The sequence below is a fragment of the Sorex araneus genome, chromosome 4 (genome assembly GCF_027595985.1).
Source record: "Sorex araneus isolate mSorAra2 chromosome 4, mSorAra2.pri, whole genome shotgun sequence".
Taxonomy (NCBI): domain Eukaryota; kingdom Metazoa; phylum Chordata; class Mammalia; order Eulipotyphla; family Soricidae; genus Sorex; species Sorex araneus.
Window position 1 is genome coordinate 135146911 of NC_073305.1, and position 27984 is coordinate 135174894.

General features: G+C 40.1%; 2 protein-coding genes across 6 annotated transcripts in view; one reads left to right on the forward strand and one right to left on the reverse strand.

Annotated features, from left to right (window-relative positions):
• SESN1 (sestrin 1) overlaps positions 1-20331 on the reverse strand; it is a 110064-nt gene extending 89733 nt beyond the window's left edge. The window contains exon 1 of one of the 2 annotated variants that reach the window (XM_055134642.1): positions 20286-20331. Coding sequence is in view for 1 of the 2 variants with exons in the window: in XM_004605713.2 (XP_004605770.1) it covers positions 18858-19136 (279 nt within the window). In the remaining variant the exon portion in view is untranslated. Of the gene's footprint in view, positions 1-18857; positions 19271-20285 lie in introns of those variants that run through there. The other variant, XM_004605713.2, reaches the window with a different exon arrangement.
• A 386-nt stretch (positions 20332-20717) lies between these two features.
• CEP57L1 (centrosomal protein 57 like 1) overlaps positions 20718-27984 on the forward strand; it is a 64006-nt gene continuing 56739 nt past the window's right edge. For 2 of the 4 annotated variants that reach the window (XM_055136552.1, XM_055136551.1), the window contains exon 1: positions 20724-20768. The gene's annotated coding sequence lies outside the window, so the exon portion shown is untranslated. Of the gene's footprint in view, positions 20769-27984 lie in introns of all 4 variants that reach the window. The other 2 variants (XM_055136555.1, XM_055136554.1) reach the window with 2 other exon arrangements.

Genomic DNA, 27984 nt, shown 5'->3' on the forward strand with positions numbered 1-27984 from the left:
AAATTGGCATTTAGAAATGTCTAGTAACTTGCCTAAAATAGATCAATAAGCATGGCTAGGAACCTTGGCAATCTGGATATTACTGCTTTCTGTATTTCTTAGCTTTTGCTGAGGAAAAACAACTTCCAAATCTCAGTGGATTGCAAGTATTCCTTGCTCGGGTTACAGGAGGGCTGGAGCTCTGCTGCGCTCAGCTGGGCTCCCTGAGTCTTAACATTCTTGATTCAAGACATGAACTTTTAACCTCTAAACTGCCCAGAGTTGGACTGGCCAGCTAATGACAAGCATCTTAAGAAACTACAGCGCTGATAGCACCAGAAACATCATAAGAGCATCCGCAAATCAGCATGGATCCGCTGTTTCCATTATGTCAACAAGTTTTCCCCGCTTGGTTAAATGTGTCCACATTTTTAATCACTTAAACTTTTCTCTAAAGTTGAGGAAAGATAAGCAGTAGGCTACTGTAGTTTTTGCAGTGGCTCTTAATCTTCCAGGTTATAATCTTCTTGACAATCTGATAAAACTTGGTTCTCTTACAAGAAAAATGCCTGTGAGTCTATGCAACTTTGCCCACAGTTTGAGGCCTTCAGTGTGGAGAAAGCCCTATCCTCCATGGAGCACCGCATTAGAGCATCTGCCAAAACAAACCTCTGCTCAGAAAACTCCCTTCTACTCCCTGGTGAAAATGGTGCCTTACTTTTACTAATTATTTCATTTAAATAAAAGAGTTCACTCTAATTTGTAGCATATCAAAAACATAGTTTTATCATCCAAATCAGTCCTGCAGGGAAAAAGCACAAGGGCCCAGCCAGTTCATAAGATCTATTTGCTTCAGTTTCCCTCTAATCCTTGTAAATTATCCTACATCACATGTAATTGTGATTTTGAGAAAGGTAAAATTTGCCTCCTCCCTCTCCAAATCATGAGACACATTTCTAAACTACTAAGAAATGGTTGAAGGTGCTGTGTCACTTTTTAGTTTCACAGTGTTACAGATTCAGAGTGTTATTGCTGAAGCTGATATATATATATATATATATATATACATACATATATAGTTATTTATTTATTTATTCGCTCAAATGTCATGAAAAGGGTCATGGTAGCTATTGATACGTGATACTCCATAAAATTCATTATACAACTTGAATTACAATCTACAGACTCCCATTAATATGATTTTTTCCTTCCTTCCTTCTTCCCTCCATTCCTTTCTTTCCTGTGGTGCCAGGGAACAAACTCAGGGCCTCACAAATGCCAGATACGTGTGCTGCTACTAAAACCTACATCTCCAGCCCAATGTATTCCAATTATTATATGGCAAATATAAAATGTCTGAATAGGGTTCTAAGGATGTTTAAACATAGACTTAAGTAAAGATGCCCGTGTTTGAGACCTGCTCTGTATCAGAAGGTCTCAAACTTTTTTGGCCTGCTTCTTCTCAGAAACAGTTATTCAGCATCCCCCCACCCCTACCCTAGCCATTTGCTTTTAAAATTAAAACAGAAAGAGCTCCACTTGCCTATTGTACCTGATCATTACCATCTCCCTGAATGTTCCAGAACATTCTGAAACACAAATCTACATCACCCCTTTAAAATAGAGCTAAGACAGGATATTAGTTGAGTACAGAAGCATTAAAATAAACATTTGATTTATTCAGCATTTCCCCCAATAAAATGGCAATGCTATTTGAACAGAACTAGGAACAGTTACATATAAATTTATGTTATTTCCATTCAACAGAAATAAGTGATAAAATACTTAGCTTTGAGAGGCACTGTAGAAAAAATGCAGAGACCTAATATACAAGTTTCTGGCCCAGTTCTGCCCCACAGGTGGACAGGGTCAAGTAAGAAAATTTCAACTCCTTAGGAAATGAAGAATAAGTGAATGAATGCATAGCTTAGAATGACACTGGGGGAGAGGGGTGGTAGCAGGGAATCCCAGCACCATAATGTAAGCTCTACAATGGTAGTGATTTTAGGGTTTTTTTTTGGGGGGGGGTCACACCCAATGATGCACAGGAGTTACTCCTGGCTTTGCACTCAGCAATTACTCCTGGCTGTGCTCAGGGGACCATATGGGATGCTAGGAATTGAACCCGGGTCGGCCGTATGCAAGGCAAACGTCCTACCCACTGTGCTATCACTCCAGCCCCTGATTTTAGTTTTTATAATCACTGATGTAATACCTAGAGCAGTGCTTAGAGATAGTGATCAATAAGTAATATCTGTGGAATGAATGGCTGATGTCATTATTAACAGGGTGCTTTTTTAGATAGCTGAAGAAAAAATAGTTAAACTTCGCTATTTAGATGTGGGATTTTTCCTTTCTCTCCAATTTCCTTCCCTTTAAGACAAAATGAAAGCATAAGTATTCTTAAATTGCACACCCAATTCTTTTGTAAGGCCGTTAGCGCTGAAATCTGATAAACAAGATTTCAGTTGAGCAAGAGTGCCACCTAGTGTTTAAAGAAGTTATAACAAGCAGAGAATTTAGAGTAAATTCTAAGTCCAGGGTGAAGCACACACAAACACATATTGGTATATACACACACACAACAATTGGGGCAAAAAATATGCTCTGTCAAAAGACAAATTCTTAGGGGGAAAGGCATTTCAAAGGAAATTTAAAAATGGAAGTTTTAAAAAATGAGTACTTGCTATGTTAAAAGAAACTTGACAAGAATATAACTGAAGTACTATTTACTGTAAGGAACACTCAACTATGAACAGAAAACAGTGTTTTAAGTTTTTTCTTTTTGTTTTTAGAAGAAATAATTATCATAAAAATTTGTGGAAATTATAGAAAAACCCGAACAACTTGATCCAAAAAGGACAATTAAGGAGGTATAAAAAAGGACATAAAATATATGTAGGAAAATATTTTTATTTTAATCAAAGACTGGGTCAATAACCTAAAACAGGAAAACTTAAGATGAAAACAAAGTGCTTTCCCTACAACTGAGATGCCCTAGCCCCAATCTAACTGCTCAGTGAAGTGCTAGTTCTTAAATTGCTGAGTTATGTAATCATTGAAGTCTAGTTCGGCAATTGCTAAAACCCATAAGCCTGGAGTTTAGAAAACAAAAAAGATAAATTATTTCAGATACTCTTTCAGATTGAGAGTAAAGCATAACAACTCAATTTTGGTAGATCTGAATAGAAGTTTGGAGTTGCAATTATGTTTAACCTTGTTTCTTTGAGAATCCTCATCAAAGTTTTGAGCTTTAAAAACAAAATGACTTCCGGGGCTGGAGCAATAGCACAGCGGGTAGGGCGTTTGCCTTGCACGCGGCTGACCCGGGTTCGATTCCCAGCATCCCATATGGTCCCCTGAGCACTGCCCGGGGTAATTCCTGAGTGCAGAGCCAGGAGTGACCCCTGTGCATCATCGGTGTGACCCAAAAAGAAAAAAAAAAAGACTTCCTCCTTCCCTTTGTTGGTGCTATGATCAGGGGTCACAGATATGCAGGTCCTTGGTTGCAGTGCTCTCTGAGAGCCACACACTGGGCTGGCACAGCACATTGGAGGCTTAACTCAGTTCTGCTGTCCATAAGGTTGAGCACAAACACTGGTGATGCAGGGGAGTGAACTCAGGCCTGCAAGGTAGATCTCTACCACTGAGACACCACTGTCCTCCCTTTGTTCATCGATTTGCTCGAGCGGGCACCAATAACGTCTCCATTGTGAGACTTGTTGTTAACTGTTTTTGGCATATCAAATACACCACGGGGAGCTTGCCAGGCTCTGCCGTGCAGGCGGGATACTCTCGGTAGCTTGCCAGGCTCTCCAAGAGGGACGGAGGAATCGAACCCAAGTCGGCCACGTGCAGGGCAAATGCCCTAGCCCCTGTGCTATCGCTCTAGCCCACTGAGACATCACCACTGTCACCACTGCCCATTATTCATCGATTTGCTCGAGCAGGCACCAGTACCGTCTCTATTGTGAGATTTGTCGTTACTGTTTTTGGCATATCGAATATGCCACAGGTAGCTTGCCAGGCTCTGCCGTGCAGGCAGGATACTCTCGGTAGCTTGCTGGGCTCTCAGAGAGGGATGGAGGAATTGAACCCAGGTCGGCTGTGTACAAGGAAACGCCTACCCACTGTGTTATCGCTCTAGCCCACTGAGACACCACCTTTGAAATTTTATTTTTTGGGTGGGATAGTTGGGCCACACCCAGCAGTACTCAGGGATCATCCTGGTGTGCTATGGGGTGCCATATGGGATTCTAAGAATTGAATCCAGGTCTGCCACATGCAAGGCAAATGTCAGAGCCCCTTGTTCTATATCTCTGGCCCCCTTTGACCCCTCCCAGCTGCCCCAACTGCTTTAATATTCATTCCTTCAAATCAGCTGAGATTTGATTCACAGCTTTGATAGATCATCACCGAATCTTGAAACCTCCCTGTCACTTTCTACCTTTCGGACAAACACAATTTTACTTCTAGTATAAGATATGAAAAGTAAGGCATGTCCTTGACTGCACAGGAATTACTAGGGGACAGTGGAATCATGGGGGCAAATAGATGAGGCTGCTAGATGCAGTGAGTGGATTCCACATGTGAGAGTGGAAGAAGATGGGGGTCTCCACTGTCCAGGCCACTGCATTTCTTCAGCAATAGGTTGTTGGGAAGGGTGAGGAGGGAACCAAGCCTCTTCAATGTGATCGAAAGCTTCAATATCTAATTACAGTTTATGTTAAGCTTACATTAAACTATCCTTAGAAACCTATTTAGAGAACTGCACTTTCTTCTAGACTTTATTTTTATCATTACTTTTTTTATTTGGGGGCCACATCGTCAGTGCTTGAAGACCATGTAGAGCCAGGGATCGAGTCTATGCCTCCTGCATAAATAAAAAGTGCCCATTGAAGCTACCTCTCTAGACTAAGCTTTACATTCCTGGGCATATAACAACATCACAACTCTCTGTACGGTATGTAAGGAAGCCCACTGTGCCCAGCACCTAGATGTGTAACTGTGGTAAGTCGCTTTATTTATTTTTGCTTTTCAGATCAGACCCAGTGGTGCTCAGGGGTTACCCCTGGCTCTGAACTCAGGAATTACCCTTGGTGGTGCCTGAGGGATGATATACGATGCTGGGGACTGAACCTGGGTCGGCTGCATGCAAGGCAAAACTTGCAAAAAAATAAAAAAAACCGCCATACCTACTGTACTATTACTCCAGCCCTGGTAAATTGCTTTTAAAACAGCTCTCAAGGCTTGCTCTTTAAGCCCGTATTCTCCCTTGAACACGCATCTCGCTTGCTTGTCTCTATGTATCTTTGCTTGCTTACTTCTTCACTCTGGAGAAGCCTGCATTCTCTCTTGAACAAGTACTTCTCTCTTTCTCTCCCCTCACATCTTCCTAAATAAGTTTCAATAAAAACCATCTTGCTTCACACACACACACTCACACACACAAATAAAAGTGAAAAAATAAAGCAACCCTGAAGGATTTCCCCCCACACACACCTTTTTAGAAAGCAGAAAATTTTATTGTAAGGTAGAAGAGAAAGAGAAAGGACCCTTCTCCCGCAATGTGGGAAGGAACTTAGTATAGGATTTAGTATAGGACTAAGATATACTTAAATACATATTTTAAAACATACAGATTTTTTAAAATTGTCATTATTCTCTAAGAGGTATATAGAATGTTATGTGCTACCTACTGTAGATACTGGGGATGTATGCTAATAAATGAGATAAAACCCTATTCTCATGAAACTTATATTATGAGGGGAGAGAGGGAATGGAGAGATTGTACAACAGGTAAGAAGCTTGCTTGTGCATAGCCAGCCTACTTTCTATCCCTGGCACCACCTATTGTCCCCCAAGTGCAGAGCCAGTACACAATGAGCACAACTGGCTGTGGCCCCAAAGCAGAAAAAATTAAAAATTAAAAAAAAGAGAGGGCAAACAGATAATAGTATCAGTAGTATCAGGAAGTAATAAAACCTATTAAAGTGAAGGCAAGATCCAGAGACTATAAGACAAAGCTCCCAGAAAAGAGCAAAACAGAATCTCCTACCCCGTGCCAGGCTGTCTTCACCGGGCCTCCCTCAGAGGGGGGCGGGTTGAGTTTCCCTCCCTACCCCAAGCAGAGACCCAGCAGCCTGGAAACCTCCAGAACCCAGCCACAGTCATGCTCAAGGCCACTCTCCACACGCTCGGACGAGCCTCACCCATGAAGGAATGACAGAGGAACCCAGGTATGCGGGACCATGACTGAGATCTCCAAGCCTGCTCAGATGGGGACTGGGCCTCCTCCAGCCAGATCCCCAGTTTTCCAGTAGCTTGGCAGTCACACCCACAAACTCCCCCCCACCCCATGCCATGTGATCTCATCAAAGGCCAAGATTCAGAGACTATAAAACAAAGCTCCCAGAAGAGAGTGACACAGTTTTTCCTGGAGTGCATGGCCAGCTGCATTCACGATTGCACACCTCTTTATTTTTATTTTTTTTTAATTTAATTTTATTTTTAATTTTATTTTTTTCCCCTGCACAGCAGAGCCTGGCAAGCTGCCCATGACATATTTGATATGCCAAAAACAGTAACAACAACATGCTCTTCATGTTCCTGGAGTGAGCCATTGAGCTACACTAGCATGTGAAAGGGACAAGTGAAGACGTTACTGGCGCCTGCTCGAGCAAATCGATGAACAACAGGTGATGATGACAGTGACAATCATTATTTTAGAGGGGTTTGGGCCACCACATCCAGCAGAGCTCAGGTACTATTCCTCGTTCTGTGCTCAGGAGTGACCCCTGGTGGTACTCAGGAGGCCATATGTGGTATCAGGTACTCCAATCCAGATCTGCAGAATTCAAGTGTTTTAATCACTGTAGTATCTTTCTAACCCCCTAATTAGACTTTTTAACAGTTTTTAATAACTGAATACACAATCTTTATAGCAATTATTCACAATTAATTTCCTCATATATTTGTATCATATGTGGGTAGTATACTTATCGATTTTTAAAAAGTAATTATTAAAATTGAATTAACTATCTGTTTTTTTCTTTTTGGGCCACACCCAGTGATGCCTTGGGGTTACTCCTGGTTCTGCACTCAGGAATTACTTCTGGTGGTACCTGTGGGACCATATGGGATGCTGGAGGTCAAACCCAGGTCAGCCATGTGTAAGGCAGATGCCCTATCAGCTGTACTATCTCTCTGGTCCGGAATTAACTATCTATATACTCTACTACCAACAGTTGCACTATTGTTCAACACATAACCATAAAATTGAACTAAGTCAGGCTTAAATGTTTTTAATTTTTTTCCTTTAAATCATGGCAAATTTCTTAAGAGAAAAGGTTAACTCCCACTTCTTTTTATATCCCCCAAAGAGACAAGGCAGTGGTAGGCACAAAGGAAAAAAATTTAATGAATTTTTACTTCTAAAAAGTATACTCATTTCTTTCTTAACTGGAGAGGAAGGTCAGTTAGAGGTGCTGTGAGATTCAGGAAAAAACAACAACCCTGTCATTAAGTATTTTAAGAAAGGAAAGACAAGTAACCATAATTTAGTTTCATTCTAACCAATAAAAAAACATTTAATATAAACATGTTGGACTAAAATGACAAAATATTTATCTCAAGGTTTGACGTCACTTTTCACTACACATTCAGTTCCAAATTCAAAGGAGTCATCAACAATTATTGTCCACTGAAACTAGACACCTCAATGCCAGTAATTAGACTAAAGAAATAATAATAAAAACCATGATTGAAATACACATTGCTTGGTGGGAAAGACAACTTGATGGGAAAAACAACTCTAACCTAGGGTCATAGTTTGTTTAGAAGATTGTTTCATGCAGAATGTGAGAGAGAGAGAGAGAGAGAGAGAGAGAGAGAGAGAGAGAGAGAGAGAGAGAGAGAGAAAGAGAGCAAAGAGCTTATCTGACACAGTTATGTGACACAGTTGGGTCACAGGCCCAACTGTGTAAGAGTTGTTAAAATACTCAACATCTAGGGCAAATGAACTAAGTCTTACTGCAGCATTAAGGAAAAAAGCAAATGTAACTATCATTTGTAGGTAGTTGACACTAATAACAGAATGTTTGTATTTTCCACCTCCTTTCACAAGACTAATTCCAAAATGTTATGCAAAAGTATACAAAAATGGCACCATTATGAGTTTGAAATAGATAACAATGTTAAAAATACCTAACCTATTACCTTAGTTTAAGTACCTACTTCAAGTTGGATAATATCTTAAAATCATTGTATAATTTAAGTCAGTTTAAAATTTAACAAATTTTAAGATTAAGATATTCCCATTTGATCCAATTAATACTGAAATATGGAAAGGGCATTCTAAATAAGTACTTTTTATACTAATTAAACACAATTTTTATGATGTTAATAGCAATTTTCTTTAATTGCTGAATAAAAGAATCCAAAGACTGTAAAGTATGCATGGAAGGAACACACATGGGAAAATTATTTCTATATGAGCTCAATGTAATTATACAATCTGAGCTTGATTGCTACAAAGACAGTTGAAGGCCCCTTTTCTCTTTAAGCTGTAAACAACTCGCTACTTTATGACATGTAATGCAATACCATACTTTGGGAGATTTCAAACATTCATAATTCACAGGAAAAATACTCAAAACTCCTACACTATTTTTTAAGCCAACAATAGAGCAGTCTTTTAGCTACAGAGCCAGAAGCCGGTTATAAAACCAGTACTTTTCCACTAGAGTTACTTGTGGGGCGGGCAAGGGGATGTTCGGAGCTGCAAACTAACGTTAGGGTCTAAAATAAGATCATTGCAAGGAGTTACTACAACACTCACCCTGCCAGCACTGTCATGGCAACAATGAACTAGTTAGGAGAATGCTCTTTTAACATTCAAAGCTTAGCTTGAGTCTATTACTCATGGAAATATACCAAAATTTTGCAGGCAGTTCACTAAAGAAAGTATCTCACTTTAGAATCTCTTATATAAAGATAAGCCTTTTATACATCAGAGTTCCCGGATCACAGTCCAGAGCCTCCTTGCAATCAGCTGAAATTTATAATGAAACATAATGAAAATTACATACCACAGTGAATGGGTAGAGATTCAGCCCAGTTCAAAAGCAATTTCAAGAAGGGTCAAGATTTAAATACGAATTTGATATGCAATCTAAAGAATATCTGAAAATGTGTTTTCCTTTAGAAACACCAGTTTTAAATTTCATGCTGGAGGAAAAATAATTCGAAAAGAAAGCAATGTATTTTCACTGCTAGGATCATTGCAATTCATTTTTATTCAGACATTGCAGTATCACAGTGGATTCACAGTCTGGGTTTGAAACCTGTTCCTCCTCTTACTTGCTTACCAGCTATGGTATGTTGGGAAAAACAATTAATTTTTCTTGTCTTTGATATTTTTTATCTGGTGCACAAAATAGGGATAATGATTACCTGCTACTGTGAAGACCAAGCAAATTAATATATTTTAAAAAAGGCAAAAATGTAAGCTTAAAACAATTTTAAGCATACAGTCTACAAAACTAGGAATTAACAGACTGCTGCAGATGATTTAAAATATACTCCTTTCCACTGCCAGACAACGTTTCAAAGTAGATAGGTGAGATTGCTGCCCCTCCCCACTTTTCTTCCAACCCCCTTTCACCTCTCTCTTGTCCCAAGGCATAGCAGATAATAGGGGCAGTAGGCGTTGGAACTTAGAGGAATCATATACTATCAAACAAATTCAAGAAATCAAACATGATACAAAATCTCTTCAATCTCTGTTCCCTCTAACTAGGAACATGATATATTGCTTAGCTACATTTTTTTTTTTGCTTGTTTGTTTTGATTTAGGGCCACACCCAACTGTATTCAGAGATCCTTCCTGGTGGGGCTTAGAGAACCTAATGTGGTGCTGGGGGTTTAATCAGGGTCAACTACATGCCAGAGGAGTGCCTTAACCCCTATGTTATCTCTCCAATTCCAGTTATTTTGCTCTTAATCCTGTTGAGCTGTCTAGGCTGGACCAAATATCTGGCAAAAAGGAAAGAACAGACTGAGGCCTTTCTGCTCAGTAAGCCAGTGACCCATCCCAGGAGGATGCTGAGTAGGGCTCCTCTAAAGACCTTCAGAGATCTTAAAAGCAGGCAACCTCTAGTCAATAACCTGCCTGAAACATTAGATGAGACCAAACAGGAGCAGAGGGCTGAGCTGTTCACAAACAAGCTTGGTATACAAGTAATCATTGCTTTTCTCCCTCATGTACTCATGAAGACATATTCGAAAGTCAAAGGTTTATAAGAAGAAAAATAGGATGACAGGTGAAGAAAAAGAATTCAGTCCCCAGAACTTACACCATTATAAAATTTAGTTTCGATAGCTGCTAGGGAACCTATAAAGTAAGTAAAAACTTGGAGGACAACTTTCTACCACCTTCTCCTACCTCAGCCCACCATATAGGAGAATGTACTACTAATAGTTAATATCACTAATGCTTAGAGGGTTCTGGTAAACATTGCATATACAGTACCTGCATATTCTGACAACTCTGAGTAAACAGGCATAAGGAGAAGACAGGAGTCACCCTTGGTCACAGGGTTTGACATAGAAGGACTTAAAGCCAGGAGTGACAATCTCCAAAGACTGTGGTCTTCACCATTATACTCCAATGCTGTCCAGGCCTTGGCTGTGACCACATGTACCTGGCCACCGGGATGAAACCAAAGCTGGCACCATTGTGGACAACCCAGAATGATGTTGGACTTCAAAGAAGGGATGAAGGCTACAGATGTTCCATCACCCATGGGGCAAACTTCTGGACAAACTCAGCACTTACCTGTGGGAAGTAGTTATATCAATAAGCTGATATAAAAATAATTAGGATACTGGACCAGAGAGCTAGTAAAGCAAGTGGGGGCTTTGCCTTACGTGTGACTAACCCAAGTTCAATTCCAGTACCAAATATAGTTCCTGGAGCCTGCCAGAAATGATCCCTGAGTGCAGAGTAGGACTAAGCACTAAGCACTAGTGGGTGTGACCCAAAAACAGACAAAAATAAGTATACCAAAGTCAGTTCATGGTGTTACCAAGTGTGGGAAATAGGAAATCCTGTCACATGTAAATAGTCAACTCTAAACATAAAAATCCTAAAATAATGTCAGTTAGAGTTTAATACAACACCATCATCTTCTTCCTCATCTTCCCCCACTACCACATTATCACTATTATCATCATTTACTTACTACATGCTAGATCTTTATTAGCTACTTTACATATTCATTTAATTATGTAAAGTACCTGTAAGACTGGTGATATCATTACCCTCAACATCAGGAGGCTCATATAACTTATTCATAATTAAATTTGTACAGCACATAGCAGTTTATCAATATACTCTCCTTTTGTTTTTGGGTCATAGTCGGTGATACTCAGGAACTCTGCCTGATTTGGTGCTCAGGGGTTGCTCCTAGTAGTTCCTGGGAAACCATGTGGTGCTGGGAACTGAACCCAGGGCTCCTGCATGCAAACCATGTGCTCCAAGTTATTGAGCCATCATCCCAGCCTTAATTCTCTAGGTTTATTAGTAAAATCTCCTAACAACTTTTCAATACATTTTCTCAACAAAATTTTAATTATTTCTTATACTCCCAACCTCTGTCATAAACAAAGCTGAACTAAATGTTGTAATTCAAAATGTAAGTCTGACAAAGTATATAATGATTAGATGACAAAGTACATGCACTTTAATTTGGTGAGGTATAATCACTATCCGTGATTTTGGAACTTCTTCTGTGAGAAACCCTATCTTCCTATGATCGTAAACTACTTTTTACTTTTGAGAGACTTCTCTTAAGTATCTTTCAGTACCACTAAACATATCCCTCCACCATATTTTGTAAGGCTTGGGTTTTATCACATGATTGGAAGAATTTCTTGCTGTGTTCAGGCTATGAATAGCATTTGAAAAATTACTCAGCTATAATTATAGACAGCTAACACCTGCCAACTTGCTAGAAAATGAAATCATGTAAAATTTAAAGATGTGCAATGCTTGTCAAATGCGGAGGTATCAAAACAGAATATGCTCATTTTTAGTGGGGTAAACTAAAAATTCAAGTTATACTTTACTGAATATTACATATAGAATTGATAAATTACCAAATGTAATTTTAAGGCAATATGTTTATTTAAATAATTTTTGAATTAAAATTAACTATAGCATCCATTTGCTAAATATATGTATTCATTAAATGAATATACATACATATGAAAGTTTATTTAGGCAATAGAACTCACAAAAGTCTTGTTATTAATTTTATTTCCTTTTAGTAAGATTTAAAAGCTTGGGGGATTATTTTTCAGTGATTTTATAGTGTAAATTAAAACCTTTAATACTGTTAAGTATCCCTGTTGTTTTCATTTTTCCTGAAAAGTCAGAACAAAGGAAGGACAGGATGCATTTATATATTTCAGAGAGGATACGGAGAATAGACAGTGCAGATATGTATGATTTATCCTGAAAGCAAATGGATAGAAAACATTGATAAGCTCTTTACTCATTTAGAGCCTGTTTATTAAAAACAATATTTATAATATTCATTTGTTATAAATAATAAATCTTATTTATCTTGAATAAGATTTGTGTGAAAAATTCTTCAAATTGTCTATCCAAATAAAATTGAACAACCTGAGAGTAAAATAGATTTCTCCAAGCTCAAAAGCAAAACAAAACAAAACATGGCCAAATAAAGGAATGAAAGGAGCTAGAGAAAAAAGGACTTCTGAAGGAGAGGGACCAACTTCTGAGTATTTTAGTAAAATAAGAAAGGCCACAATGCAGTGGATATAAAGAAACTTAGTGTAAATACTGAAAGAGGAAGTTCATATTTGGCTTTGATGCCTAAGAGCAGTGAATGTTGTTGAGATCCACTGCCTTAAATGCTTGCTTCTGAGTTCACAAGGCAATTAAAAAAAAAAAGAAATCAAAATAAAACTATCATCTTAATGGGTCAATCTGTTTCCAGAATGTCCCTATTTATATTTTATAGCATTATATTTATAGCATTTTATAGTGTTATATTTTATAGCATCATTATAAATTGTTTCTAATCTTGTAGAATCTAAATTATAACTAGACCAGAGGAATATATGGTCTACTTAGATATCAGAGCAGTATTAAAGCAGTCTCTGGCCAGAACTGACTGTTCGATGAGTCCAAGCCCCCATTCAAAATGCCCAATTTCCTTGCCAATGACTGACTTAGTAAAGGATATGCTACCCAACTAGTCAATAGAAGCTGAGGGGCTGGAGAGACAGTGGTGGGTGGAATATCTGTTTGCACACAACCAATAGGGATTCATTCCCTGGTACACTATATTGTCCCCAAACTAGTCAGGATTGATCCCTGAGCTCAGAGCCAGGAGTAAACCCTAAGCACAGCCATGTGTAGCTATCCCCCTCCTCCTGCAAAAAAATTTTTTTTGAAAATTGAAAGAGAGGAAGTGCATTGAAGGTTTTCTGAGCAAAGTTTTTCTTTCCAGTTAGGTAAAGTTCTTTTCAATTGCAAGAAAATCATGGCGTGCATGGGGCCTAGAATTGTTGGGTCACTCTTGTAACCATGAGTGGAAATAAATCTCTTTGATGAAACCAGGACAGAAAGATGGAAAGCAAAAAGATAATGGTGTTCAGCTTGAAAATGCCCCACCTCCAAAATAATAAGAACAAACCTCTTACTGTTAAATCTACAAACTACATCACCCAACTGGACAAGCTGGATACATTTCAACTGCAACACTAACAAACTATATATGATACTAACAAACCAATTTCAAGTTTCATTTTTCACTTCACTAAAATAAGCCTTCTCTACCCCAATAGAAGGAGACAAATTATTTGTTACTTGTTCTATATTTTGTACTTAAAGATACATTACTTTTAGGCAGTATGTTAACAAACTTAAAATACACTCTAAGTTTTCCCTCTTTTAATGTACAAAAATAAAAATGATAAATTACCATTCCTGGAAAAATACATAGCAATTCTGGAAACTTTTCAGTCTTTGTGATCTACCTGTTCACATTTCTCTTTTAATTACATCCATAAAACTGACCTGTATTAATATACTGGGTAAAATAATCATCCTGATTAATACTCCTTATTCTTTGTTCAGGAAATCAAAAATATCAAATAGGTATTAGTGGATACACACATATGGTATATATATGTATATATATACTTCAATGTGGGCTGGAGCGAGAGCACAGCGGGTTGGGCATTTGCTTTGCACATGGCCAATCTGGGTTTGATTCTTCCGTCCCTCTTGGAAAGCCCGACAAGCTACTGAGAGTATCCCGCCTGCATGGCAGAGCCTGGCAAGCTCCCCATGGCGTATTCAATATGCCAAAAGCAGCAACAATAAGTCTCACCATGGAGATGTTACTGGTGCCTGCTCAAGCAAACCGATGAGCAACAAGATGACAGTGATATAGTGACGTATGGTTTTTGTTTGTTTTTTTAATGAGCATAAACAAAACCTATGAGAATAGAAGGCATTCCTCAAAAAGCAGGAACCAGTCTTACTGATATTCCAGAAAGCAGTGCCTGGCACAGAATAGTTCTCAAAAATATGTTGAACAGATATGAGATCATTAACTTTAGAGCAGGAATCAAAATAGAATACTACCTCCAATATGCCTTTTAAAAAAATAGGTTTAGCCATTTTGAATGCAATGAATTATACTTCTGTCTATCTTCCCCCAACAGTCCTTTAGGTTAGCCTCCAACCATTACTGGTCTTCAGGAGCAGCAAATGCTTTTGCTGCTTTACTAATAAATCAGAAAGAATTGCAGGGCACTACAATGGAAATTCTTTATTTTGCCACATGCAGCTGATGCTTAGGATATCACTCCAGCCTCAATAGTGAGGCTGGAGTGATAAAAGGGGACTAGATATTACTGAGCATTATGTGAATGTTTTGGTTGCTTTTTAGGGGGTGGGTGGAGGAGGGTGGTTCTTAGGGTACAACTTCACATTGTGATATTTTGAAGATGTTTAAATTCTATTCTAAAAATTTCTAAGCTAAAGAATAGCATGTTCAAATATTTATTTGAGGTCAAAGCTCCTGTGGTTATGTGGAGGATGAACATAAAGATGGAGGATAAGTTGTATTTAGAGAATTGAGAGAGAACAATTGCAGACTGGAGAAGTAGAACTATAGGTAGACATCCCTTTAGGAACTATTTCCAATGAGATGTATAACAAGAAATTTAATCTCAAGGTACCTAAAACAAAACTCACCACTGCCTCTAAAATATTCCTCTGTACCAATTGTATTATCTTGAAAAAATGAACTAGTCACCAATGTGTTTAAGGTATCAATTTTAAAGCAGAGGATCCCAAACCTATTTGGTCTCTACCCCCCATTTTAGGAAAAAAACTCAGTGTGCCCCTGGAAATCTATCTTCTTTAAGGAAACAAAAATATACTCCCCCACCTCAATTGCACTGGAGGTTAAAATTGCCACCAGGAATTATTCCAACTACCTTCCCACTTCCAGTGGTTTCTACCTCAATGTCTTCAAAACCCGTTCACTTATTTTCCTATTTCCTCCACCATACCCAATATTTTTTTGCTTTGGGCCAACAGAAGAATCTCTTAATTGATGCTGCACAACAACTCTTGACACCAGTTATCCACACTGCTTCCAAAACTGCTCCTTCTAATCTATCACAGTTCATGTAACTTTCTAGCTCAAAAGAGAGTGGCATCCTATAGTTACTAGGATAAAGTTCACAACTCTTCATACAGCTTACAAGATCACCTGATATCTGGCACTTGCTTATAAGCAATATCAATTTTTTCCTTTGGATCACACCAGGCAATGCTCAGGGGTTACTCCTGGCTCTGCACTCAGGAATCACTCCTGGCAGTGCTTAGATCATATGGGATGCCAGTGAATGAATCCAGGTTTGCCATGTGCAAGGCAAAGCACCTTACCCACTGTACTATCTTTTGGGCACCAAACAATACCAATTTCTAAGATCATTACAGAGGGTTTCTTATGTACTGGACACCATGCTATGTTTTGCAAGCACTGTTTCTTCAAGTTTGAAACCATAAGCATTATCCTCATTTCAGAGATGAGGTAACAGAGTCAAGGAGAGAATATGGAATTTATCTAAGGTTATAGAGCTAGAAAAATATTGGTCCACATCTTGACTCAAGATTATACACTCTGAAGCTTTCATACTCCTTTATCTTGTGTGGTCCAACCACATTGCATTACTGTCAGTTCCAGGAACTCAGTTGCTCTCTTACCATAAGACCTTCACACATACTATTCCCTACATCTGAAATGTCCCTTTCAAAATGCCCATTTTGCCTGGATAATATTTATTCATTCATCAAATCTCTCCTTAAATATCACCTCTTCTGGGAAGTCTCCCCTTACTATCTAAAATTACACTGTCTGTTTACATCTTTATGGTCCAGCTCCTTCAGTAGAATGTGAAAACTGTTCAACACGGGTTCTCTGGTTTTAAAATGGTATTTACCAGAAGTGCAATAATATTCAGCAAATGAAGACATAAATGAAGGATGTGGAGCTGGAAACTTCCAAATCCAGTAGCTTCATGTATTCAGATTGATAAGAACGAAAAAAAAAAGCCAAATATAAATGGGTACATCAACTGGATATTTATTAGTAGCATCCATGTCTTAGCAAATACTCTTGAGAACTCAAAGTTCTCCTAGGGAGACAGACATATAAACGTATGATTCTATCAGAATATAAGTAAAGTGCTATTGTAACTAGCAAAAAGAAAGTGCAACAGAGGTAGAGATTAAAAAGTATAATCTATGGAGCCCTTCATAATAAAGGAGTTTCTTTAAGTCTTTTGCAGGATAAATGAATCTTGAAATATATCACAGTCCATGAGTTTCAGTAATGAAAGAGGAAAGGCATATCAACTATATACTAGGGCTCTTTACATCTTACTGAATTATCACCAAAGGTCAATGTTACTATTCCCATTTTACAAATGTGGAAATCCAAATAAGACAGAACAAGTAACCTGGCTTGTCCAAGATTATGAAGCACAGTGATAAAGAAACAGAATTCATGCCCAGATCTGCCTAAGTTCAATAACCATTTACTTACCACTATATCACAGTCCTTTAACCCTGTACACCCAGAGCTTAGTTCCCTGAGCCCACCCGGATCCCTGAGTGCAGAGTCAGGAGTAAGCCCTTAGCACAACTGAGTGTGGCACCAAAACAAAACAAACCCACCAAAAACCCTAAAAATTGAACTGATAAATATTTTTAAATTTGGATCATACAGTCTTACACACTCAGCTATATAATTTCCATAATTGATTTCATTATAGAAAAAAAGTTGTGTAGTAACTGCAATCTGAAAGAGAAATAACTTTGATGCTTAAAGGGTAAATCTCATGAATTTAGAAAAATTAATTCCATTTTATTAACTTTTTTTAAAAAAGATTGATTTTTGGGCCACACCCAACAATGCTCAGGGGTTACTCCTGGTTCTGCACTTAGGAATCATTCCTGGTAGTGCTCACCAAATGGGGTGCTGGGATTGAACCTGAATTAGCCACGTACAAGGTAAGTTCCCTACTCACTGTACTAACACTTTGGCCCTCAAAGTTAGTTAACCCGTGAAAAATGAATTATAACAATTGGTTGCCAGGGGCCAGAGTGATAGTATAGCAGTTAAGACACTTGCCTTGCACATGGGCTGACCTGAGTTTGATCCCTGGCATCCCATATAGTGCCCAGAGCACTGCCAGGAGTGATTCCTGAGTGCAAAACCAGGAGCTACCCCTGTGCATCGCTGGGTGTGGCTTAAAACTAAAAATATTTTTAAAAATAATTTTAAAATTTAAAAAAACACAACAGGCTGCCAAAGTGTGAAAAGAAATACCCCAAGATCTGAAGCAGTCTTCATTTATGGACATCATTAGTTTTCTGTTGCTTTAAACTACACCCAGGACAAAATAGATAAACAGTCAACCTTACCATATACAAATGCACCTAATAAATCTCCATATAAAAACTTTCTCATAATCCAACTTTGAACAATAAGTGAACTGAATAATAAAGATTTGACTAGCATTATAAAAAGCACTGTTGACTTAATATCTAAAAACCAACTTTTCCTTAAAAAAAAAAACCTAATTGACCTAGAAAAACAGGATAAACTGATTATGGACAAAACTGTTTTGTATCTGTTGCACTCACAAATTCAATAGCTAAGTATGTGGAAAATCAACAACTAAGGCAAAGGAAGGGATTGAGTAACTGACTATAAAAGTGTTTCTACCTTAGACTCCACTTGGATACAACTTTGGAATCTAGTCAGTTCCTTTATGTCAGACTTTTATTATTCTATATAATTTTTAATACAGGTTGCATTTAGAAAACATACCACACTTTTGTTTTGAAAAATAAGAGAAAACTGTTTACCAATTATCTTGAACCAACGGGCTAGGATGCATTTAGATCCTTTAAATAAACTCTTGCTTAGTAGCACGTGAAGTATAATGGACACGCTTCCCAACATGAATCTAAGAAAGCGCAAGTGTTTACTTGCAATTAGTTAACTTTAACATATTTTTTTCCTAAGAGGAATGAAGTTTCTGCCCCCAAATACTTGTTTTCTTTCATTTGTAAACTGCTTTTCAGTTCACCTTGCCCAATTTCAACTCCAAATTCATTATTTTACAGAACTCGCTAAATTTGAGGCGCAAATTCATCATAAGCTTATTATAACAACCCAATTAGAATCCAATACAAAGTGGAATTAAAGGCAAGTCGGTTTTCACTGTGCTAGTGCACTTAGAATACTCTTCCTTACCTGGACACTCTTCAGAATAAACTCACTTTTCTCTCTTACATCTTTAAAGGGACACCTCTTAGAAAGCATAAGCAGATGAGCAAGCAGCTTATTCAACCCATCCAGAGCCATAGCATTTGAAAGTCCGTCGGATGGACGATAGGGTGCCTCTTTCGACGAGCGAAGACTCTCCGTTTTCCTCAAAACGATCTGCCTAATGTTTTCCAGGGCTGTCTCTCTGGTTGTTGAATCTCTACTGCACAGTCCATCCCATCTCACTTCATTCTCTCCTTCAGCCATGACAACTGGAGTTGGTTTGGTTTTGCCCTTCGCGGTGTTCAGATTCCCTTCAGCATGTTCCCCGAGACACTCTTGTCATTTTTTTCAAAACGAGAAATGTTAAGAATAAAATCGGGAGAAAAATGGAAATGCTATAGGGGGAGGAGCGGGAGTGGGGGGGGGGGGGGCGAGCGGAGGAAGGCACGTCTGGGTTCCGGATGAGAACCCTCAAGTGGCGTTTACGACCGACAGGCTTTCCGCCGACCTACGGGAGAGCTCGCATCCTCTCCTTTCCCCCCTGACAGGGGCGGTCGTCTGTCCCGGCGCGGTCAGGGAGCGCAATAAAAGTTGCAGAGTTGAAAGCTCGGAGCCAGCCTGGGGCTGTGCCGGACGAGGCGGTCCCAGGGACGGGGTGGGTGTGTGTGCGAGTGGAAACGGGGCTCCTCGGCGCCGCGCGGTCAGCGGATATCCTCGCGTCGCCGAGCTGTCAAATCCGTGCCGGGCTCCTGGCGGCGGGGACCCGCGGGACGCGCTCCAGTCATTCGGGGGCTTTTTGTCCGTGCAGACACCGTGTTCTCGGGCGCGTCCCCACCCCGTCCCTCCTCCTCGGGCCCCCAGTCCCCGCCCTCCCCGGCTCCTCCCCGCGCGGCCGACGCCGGCCGCGGGCTCACGACCCGGGCTCGCCGCCGGCTCCGCCGCCCCTGCCGCCCCGAGCTGCTCCCGGGGGACGACAGCCTCGGTCTCGACGGCGGCGGGAGGGGAAAAGGGGCTCCCAGCCCGCTGATTCCCGACTTGAGGGCCGACCCCCACCACGCGGCTGCGTCTCGCTTCGCCTTCTCGCCCACCGCCCGCCGAGCTCGAGGTGGGCAGCGCACGGACGGCCCCGCTATCCCCGCGGGGGTGGTGGCGGAGCTGGAGGAGCGGCGGGGCCCCCGGCGCAGAGCCCGCCCCTTCGCCCAGCCCCATCGGTGGTGGGGCTCGGCCCAGAGGGCGGGAGCAGGAAGGGAGATGGGGTCCTTACCCCACCCCACCCTCCGGCCCCTCCCCTATCTCCGCCCGGCACTAAAACCAGGAGCCGCCCCGGGCCTCGGCGCCCTCTTCCCCGCCCAGGCAGACGCGACCCGCCGAGGCAAAAAACCGTGGGGAAAAGCCCCGCCCTCCACAGACTACCTCCAGACCCCTAGACCGTGCGGGGCCGCCAACCGCCGCCTGCAGCCGCGCATGCGCCACACTGAACAGCGCGCATGCGCCTTGAGGAACCTATTTAAATTGGCCCGGGGCGGGAGGGCGGAGCCTTCTGGTGCCTTTCTGTTTGGAGCCCTGCCAGAAAAGTACTAGGTGAAAGTGCACTGAAATCTGATCCCAGACCAGACGATCACGACAGGGAAAGAGGGCGCGGAGGGACTCCGGTAGAGAGAGAATATAAATTTAAGATGACCCTCAAGACAGTAGTGGCCCCTGTCATCACGCCAAATCCCTGGTTGAAGAACGGTGGCTCCCCCGCACTGCCTTCTGGGAAATGTAGTTTTGCTCCCCTCTGATGCGGTCTTTGTGCGCCAAAACTACAACCCCCAGGAGGCACCGCGACGGTTTCCCTGCGACGGCTTGGGCTACGACGGTTAGCGGAGACGGAGATTGAGGGTCCTCGAAGTGGTGAGCACTGTGGGCTTATTGGTCGCAGTTTTTCGTTTTACAGGATCAGCCCTTCCTCATTTCCTCTGATGTTTTGGAGGTGAAACCGTTTAGGGCTTCCCCCTTAGAGTAACTCCCCACCCCGAACCCCTTTTAATGCCCTCTTTTCCCGCCATAGTCTGCGAGGGAAAGGCTACCCCGGTGCAGAATCCTGAGGGCACGTTGAGACGAGTTTTGAGTTCAGACTAGAGGGATACGCTGGAAATAAGTGCTCTGTCCTGCAGCCTCGGCTTCCGCCGTGCCTAGTGGGCTCTCGAGGGAAGGATTTGGGATCCTAGTGCAATTGCCCCTTTGTTTGCCATCTCCTGTGCATCTTCCGTGCTTTAGTCGCTCAGTCAAGATTTAATCCCAGGCGAGGCTTTGAAAGTCGCTTGGCAAGCCCGTTTTGTGTGAGACTAAATGGAAGCCCCAATATACCTAGACACGAATTTTTGCAAGCTTTGAGGAAGCTGTGCAGCGGCGGGGAGTCGGGTGGGGGTCTGTTGGGGGAGGGAGTGCAAGATTTAGTTTTAAATATTCACCGATTTGTTTGCAAGTTACCGTGCTCTTAAAATCATTTTTATTGCCAGAAGTCGTAGTTTGAAAGGCAGGAAGTGAAATGGTAATCAAATTCGATTTACTTCTTCACATTGCAGAGTAGAGATGTTTTTAGAAATCTGTTCTTATTATTAGGTAGAATATGTAACAGTGGGGCAAGGGGGCGAGTGGAACAGTCAAGAAAAACAGTTAAACATAGTGTTTTACTGGTATTTGTGATTATTAAATAGATCATCCAACTTCACCTTTGAGCTTTCACAAATCCATGTACTTGATACAGCTTAATTATCCCATATTCGACATGCCTGAAATAAAATTAATGGTTATCCTGCGGAATTTGATGTTTCCCAGTATCACCAATCTCTGTTAAGGATACATGTACTTGTGAAAATCCAAAGCTAAACATTATTCTTGATTTCATGTCCTTCATAGTTCTGTAGCCAAATTATCATTAAATCTTGCTAGTTTATTTCCCAAATAACTCAGATTCATTCTTTTATCTACTTAGCAGTTACTCCAACTTCTATATTCTCTTACTGAGACTATCGCAATAACAATATGTACTCTGATTTTTAATCATTACTTCTCTGTACAGCAACCCAAACGATCTTTTCCAGTGCATATCCAATCAAAATTTCTCTTAAAATCATTCAAATCTGTCCTTATATTAAGGACAAAATTTCTCTATAAAGCATAATGTCATCTCATTCCTTTAGACCTCTCCACCTCACTTAGACTGTACTGCTCTCACCTAGTTTGTACATATCTTTAACAAAAATTTTTATTAGAGAATCACTGAGAGTGCAGTTATAAACTTATGAACTTTTGTGTTTGCATGTCACTCATACAGTGATCATTTACCCATCCCTCCACCAGTGCCCATTCACCTCCACCAATGATCCCAGTATCCCTCTCACCACCCCCACTCCACCCACCACCACCCCACCCTGCCTCTGCAGCAGGGCATTCCCTTTTGTTCTCTCTCCTTTTGGGTGTTGTAGTTTGCAATAGTGGTATTGAGTGGCCTTCATGTTTGGTCTATAGTCTACTTTTAGTTCGCATCTTCCAACCTGAATGGGTCCTCCCAACATCCTCTACTTGGTGTTCCCTTCTCTATCTAAGCTGCCTTTTCCCCCAGCATGTGAGTCCAGTTTCCAAGCTGTGGGGCAGACCTCCTGATCCTTATCTCTACAACTCTTGGGTGTTAGTCTCCCACTCTGTTGTTTTATATTCCACAGATGAGTGCAATCTTTCTATGTCTGTCTCTTTCTTTCTGACTCATTTCACTCAACATGATAGTTTCCATGTTGATCCACTTATATGCAAATTTCATGACTACATCTTTTCTAACAGCTGCATAGTATTCCATTGTGTAGATGTACCAAAGTTTCTTTAACCAGTCATCTGTTTTTGGGCACTCTGTTTTTAACCAGATTTTGACTATTGTAAACAGTGCCGCAATGAACATACAAATGCAGATGTCATTTTTACTCTACCTTTTTGCCTCTCCAGGATATATTCCCAGGAGTGGTATTGCTGGGTCAAATGGGAGCTCAGTTTCTAATGTTTTGAGAATCGTCCATATTGTATTCCAAAAGGGCTGAATCAGTCGGCATTCCCACCAGCAGTGAAGGAGAGTCCCTTTCTCCCCACATCCATGCCAACACCGGTTACTTTTGTTCTTTTGGATGTGGGCCAGTCTTCTGTGGTGTGAAATGATATCTCATTGTTGTTTTAATCTGTGTCTCCCTGATGATTAGTGACGTAGAGCATTTTCTCATGTGTCTTTTAGCCATTTGGATTTCTTCTTTGAGAAAATTTCTGTTCATTTCCATCCACCATTTTTTGATGGGGTTGGGAGTTTTCTTCTTGTAGAGTTCAACCAGTGCCTTGTATATTCTTGATATAACCCCTTATCAGATGGGTATTGGATGAATATCCTTCTTAGCAGGATATACATTATACTGTATACTGTCTTTGTATTTTGGTCACTGTTTCTTTTGAGGTGCAGAAACTTCTTAGTTTAAGGTAGTCCCATTTGTTTATCTCTGTTTTCACTTTCTTGGCCAGTGGTGTGTCACCTTTGAAAATACCTTTAGCTTCTATGTCGTGGAGAGTTTTGCCAACCTTGTCTTCCTTGTGTTGTATGGATTCTGGTCTGATGTTGAGATCTTTAATCACTTTGACCTGACTTTTGTACATGGCATTAAGGAGAGATCTAAGCCCATTTTTTTGCATGTTGCTGTCCAGTTTTGCCAGCACCATTTGTTGAAGAGGATTTCCTTGCTCCAATTCACATTTTTTGCTCCCTTATCAAAGATTAGATGATCATATATTTGAGGGTGTGTGTCAGGATATTCAACCCTGTTCCATTGGTCTGTCGCTCTGCCTTTGTTCCAGTACCATGCTGTTTTAATTATTACCACTTTGTAGTAGAGATTGAGGTTGGGGAGGGTGATTCCTCCCATATTCTTTTTCCTAAGAGTTGCTTTAGCTATTCTTGGGGACTTATTGTTCCATATGAATTTCAGGAGTGTTCACTCCATTTCTTTGAAGAATGTCATGGGTATCCTTATAGGGATCACATTGAATGTGTACAATGCTTTGGGGAATATTGCCATTTTGACAATGTTAATTCTCCTAATCCATGAGCAGGGAATATCTTTCCATTTCCCCACGTCCTCTACTATTTCTTGAAGTAGCGTTTTGTACTTTTCTTTGTACAAGTCCTTTACCTCCTTAGTTAAGCTGATTCCGAGGTACTTGATTTTCTGAGGCACAATTAAGAACGGGGTTGCTTTTTTCATGTCACTCTCTTTTCTCTCGTTATTTGTGTATAGGAAAGCCATGGACTTTTGGGTATTGATTTTATAGCCTGCAACTTTACTATACAAGTCTATTGTTTCTAAGAGTTTCTTGATTGAGGTTTTAGGGTTCTCTAAGTATAGTATCATATTATCTGCAAATAGTGAGAGCTTGATTTCTTCCTTTCCTACTTGAATGCCCTTAGTACCTTTTTCTTGCCTACTGCTATTGCAAGTACTTCCAGTACTATATTGAACAGAAGTGGAGAGAGTGGGCATCCTTGTCTCGTCCCTGATCTTAGAAGGAAGGCTCTTAGTTTTTCCTCATTGAGGGTGATGCTTGTCATAGGCTTGTAGTAGATGGCTTTTACTATATTGAGGAAAGTTCCTTCTATACCCATTTTGGCAAGAGTTTTCATCATAAATGGGTGCTGGATCTTGTCAAATGCTTTCTCTGCATCTATTGATATGATCATATGGTTCTTTTCTCTTGTTGATATGATGGATTATGTTGATTGATTTCCGAATGTTAAACCATCCTTGCATCCCCGGGATGAATCCCACTTGGTCATGGTGTATGATCTTTTTGATGAGTTGTTGAATTCTGTTTGCTAATATTTTGAGAATCTTTGCATCCATGTTCATCAGGAATATTGGCCTGTAGTTTTCTTTTTTTGTGGTGTCTTTGTTTGCTTTTGGTAGTAGGTATATATGAGCCTCATAGAAACTGTTTGGGTTTCTGTTTCTTCAATTTCCTGGAAAAGCTTGAGAAGAACTGTCAATAGGTCCTCTTTAAATGTTTGGAAGAATTCACTAGTGAATCCATCTGGACCCAGGCTTTTGTTTTGGGGAAGACTTTTGATGACAGTTTCAATTTCCTTGATAGTAATAGGACTGTTCAGGTATTCCGGGTCTTCTTGATTCAGCCTTGGGCGATTATAGGAATCCAGGAATTTATTCATTTCTTCTTGGTTCTCTTGTTTGGTAGCATACAGATTTTTCAAAGTAGTCTCTGATGACCTTTTGAATTTCTTTGGTTTCTGTTGTGATATCCCCCTTTTCATTTCTGATTCGGTTTATAAGGGTTCTCTCTCTCTCTCTCTCTTTGTGAGTTTTGCTAGTGGTTTATCAATCTTGTTTATTTTCTCAAGAACCAGCTCTTGATTTCATTGATCTTTCAGATTGTCTTTTGGGTTTCCATGTCGTTGGTTTCTGCTGTAAGTTTTATTATTTCTTTCCTTCTGCCTGGTTTGGGCTCCTTTTTTCGGTCCTTTTCTAAAATCTTAAGCTGTGAAGTCAAGTTATTTATGTGGGCCCTTTCTTCCTTCCTGAGAAATGCTTGCAGAGCTATAAATTTTCCCCTTAACACGGCTTTCGCTGCATCCCACAGGTTCTGGTAGCTCGTGTCTTCATTCTCATTTGTTTCCAGGTACCTTTTGATTTCTTCCTTGATTTCCTTCCTGACCCACTAATTGTTCAACATCAAGTTGTTTAATTTCCAGGTGTTTGATTTGGTTTTCTGCATCTTGTGCATATCTTTTTTTTAGTCACAGTCACTTGTCTGTTTCTTTTCATTCGTTCATTCAAGTATCTGTTAGATTGTCTACTATCTGGTGGTATATTGAATACATTCCAACACAATTTTCAAAAGTCTACTTTCCTAGAGCTTGTGTTTTTTTTTCTCAGCAGAGATGGACTATAAAAACATAACATAGTAGTAAGTGAATAAAATGGTCACAGGAAAATGGCAAGAACCAACTGGGAAAGGGAATGAAAAGCAAGACTGTAGGGAGATAGAGTTCTTCTCAAGGTTGAAATTTGAAAAATAACACTGAAACAGAGATATGAGTGGACCTGAAATAGGAGGAGTATTGCACATACATATATGCACATACCTGGAAAAAGAACTTCATGTGAAAAGAACAGTGCAAAGGTCTTAAGTAGGAACAAAGGAAGAACTTAAGTTTTAGAAGTAAATGACTGGAGCACAATGAGTGCAAAAGAGAATAACATGAGGTCACAGAGAAAGCGGTAATGTAGACAAGGGAAAAGACTTGAGATAGAAAAGCCTTGAAGGGTTTTGAGCAGATGAGTGTGTGATCTGGCATTTTAAAATAGCTCCTTCAGAATTGTGTTGAGGTTGGGACTATACTTGTGATCGAGCACATGCATTGCATGTATGTGATCTTGGATATGATCCAAAATGAAGAAAAGATCATGTTGAGCATAGGCAGGCCAAGAGAAAGCAAGAGGATTAGTAAAGATATTAGTTAGAAAATCAAATAAATAATCCAGATGGTATAATTGGGTTGACATTGATCGTGGTGATAGCATTAGAGGCAGTAGTAAGCGAACAGAATTTGGATATGTATTAGTGCAGTTTCGCTGACAGATTGAAGGTGTAAGATTCACAAATAACAAAGATTTTGGCTTGAAACACTAAAAGAAAGGAATTGCCATTTGTCATGGGAAGACCATGAGATTTATATGTGGGATTGAGGAGATCAGGCATTCAGTTTGGCTATTTTAAGTTTAAGATACCTGTAAGACATCTAGGTAGAGATGTGAAGTTGGTAGTTTAATCTGGACATAGGGAAAGATAAGGATCTAAATAGAATTTTGGATTTCATAGTTAGATTTTGATAGCATTTAAGGTCTGAGAATAGTTTGTATCATAAAAAGAGACATCCTAGATTGTTTGGGTTGATTTGGAGTTATTTGCAAAGGTTACTGTGCAAGAGTGGCCAGTAAACAGAAGAAAACCCATAATGTGGCATTCTAGAAACCAAGTAAAGTGATTAAGGAGGAATGAGTGTTAAATTATGTTAAGTACTGTTCTGGTCAATGGGATAAAAATTGGTAATTGACTACTACTTTTAGTAGCAATGGCAGTCATCTTGAGATTAGTAGAGTAAAACCAGATGAGTATTTAATTGAATGAGAGAATAGTTGGTGAGTGTGGTTGCGGCACCTCTACTATTTTCTTTGATCAGAGTGTTCTGTCCTCTTAATTCTTCTGTAGATCTTAACTCATGTATCACTTTCCCAAAGAAGTTTTTCTGATGTGTCTAAATGTTACTATAAATTCTTACTATACAACATGCCTTTACTTGTTTGTTAGAAAGTTACTTAAAAACCAGAGTTTTTAAGTCTTGTGAGCTTAGAAATATAGTTTTGCTCACACACCAGTTTTTAAGACTTGGAACTGAGTGTGTACATATGTGTATGTGTGTGTGTACTTAAATATGTGTATGCATATTTATATTTATGCAAGACACAGGATACTAGCTTCACAGTATACTTTGTGATATTTGCCAAATAGTAGGTTTGGTTTCTGGCCAGAGTTTTGTTTTGTTTTCTTTTCGTGTTTATTTTTTTTAACTGGGTCAGTGAGATATGCAATTACAAAGTTATTCATGAATGGGTTTCAGTAATACAATGTTCCAGCATCCATCCCTCCATCCCTTCACTGTGTACATTTCCCACCACCAGTGTCCCCAGTCCTCCCCACCATGTGGCAGGCACACTCCCCCTCCCCTCTCAGTTTCTCTGTGTTTGTCTCTCTCTCTTTCTCTCCCTCGCATTGTGCTTTTGCAATATGAATACTGAATGGTTATGACGTATATCCCTTTACCTACTTTCAACACTGAGTTCTTGTCCAGAGTGAGCATTTCTAACTATTGTTGTCATACTGGTACCTTCTTTATCCTAACTGCCTGTTACGCCCAACTCACTTGTGGCAAGCTTCCAACCGTTGACTAGTCTTCCTGGCCTTGGATATTAGTTTAAAACTATTTTTATATCCCACAAATGAGTGCAGTCATTCTATGTCTGTC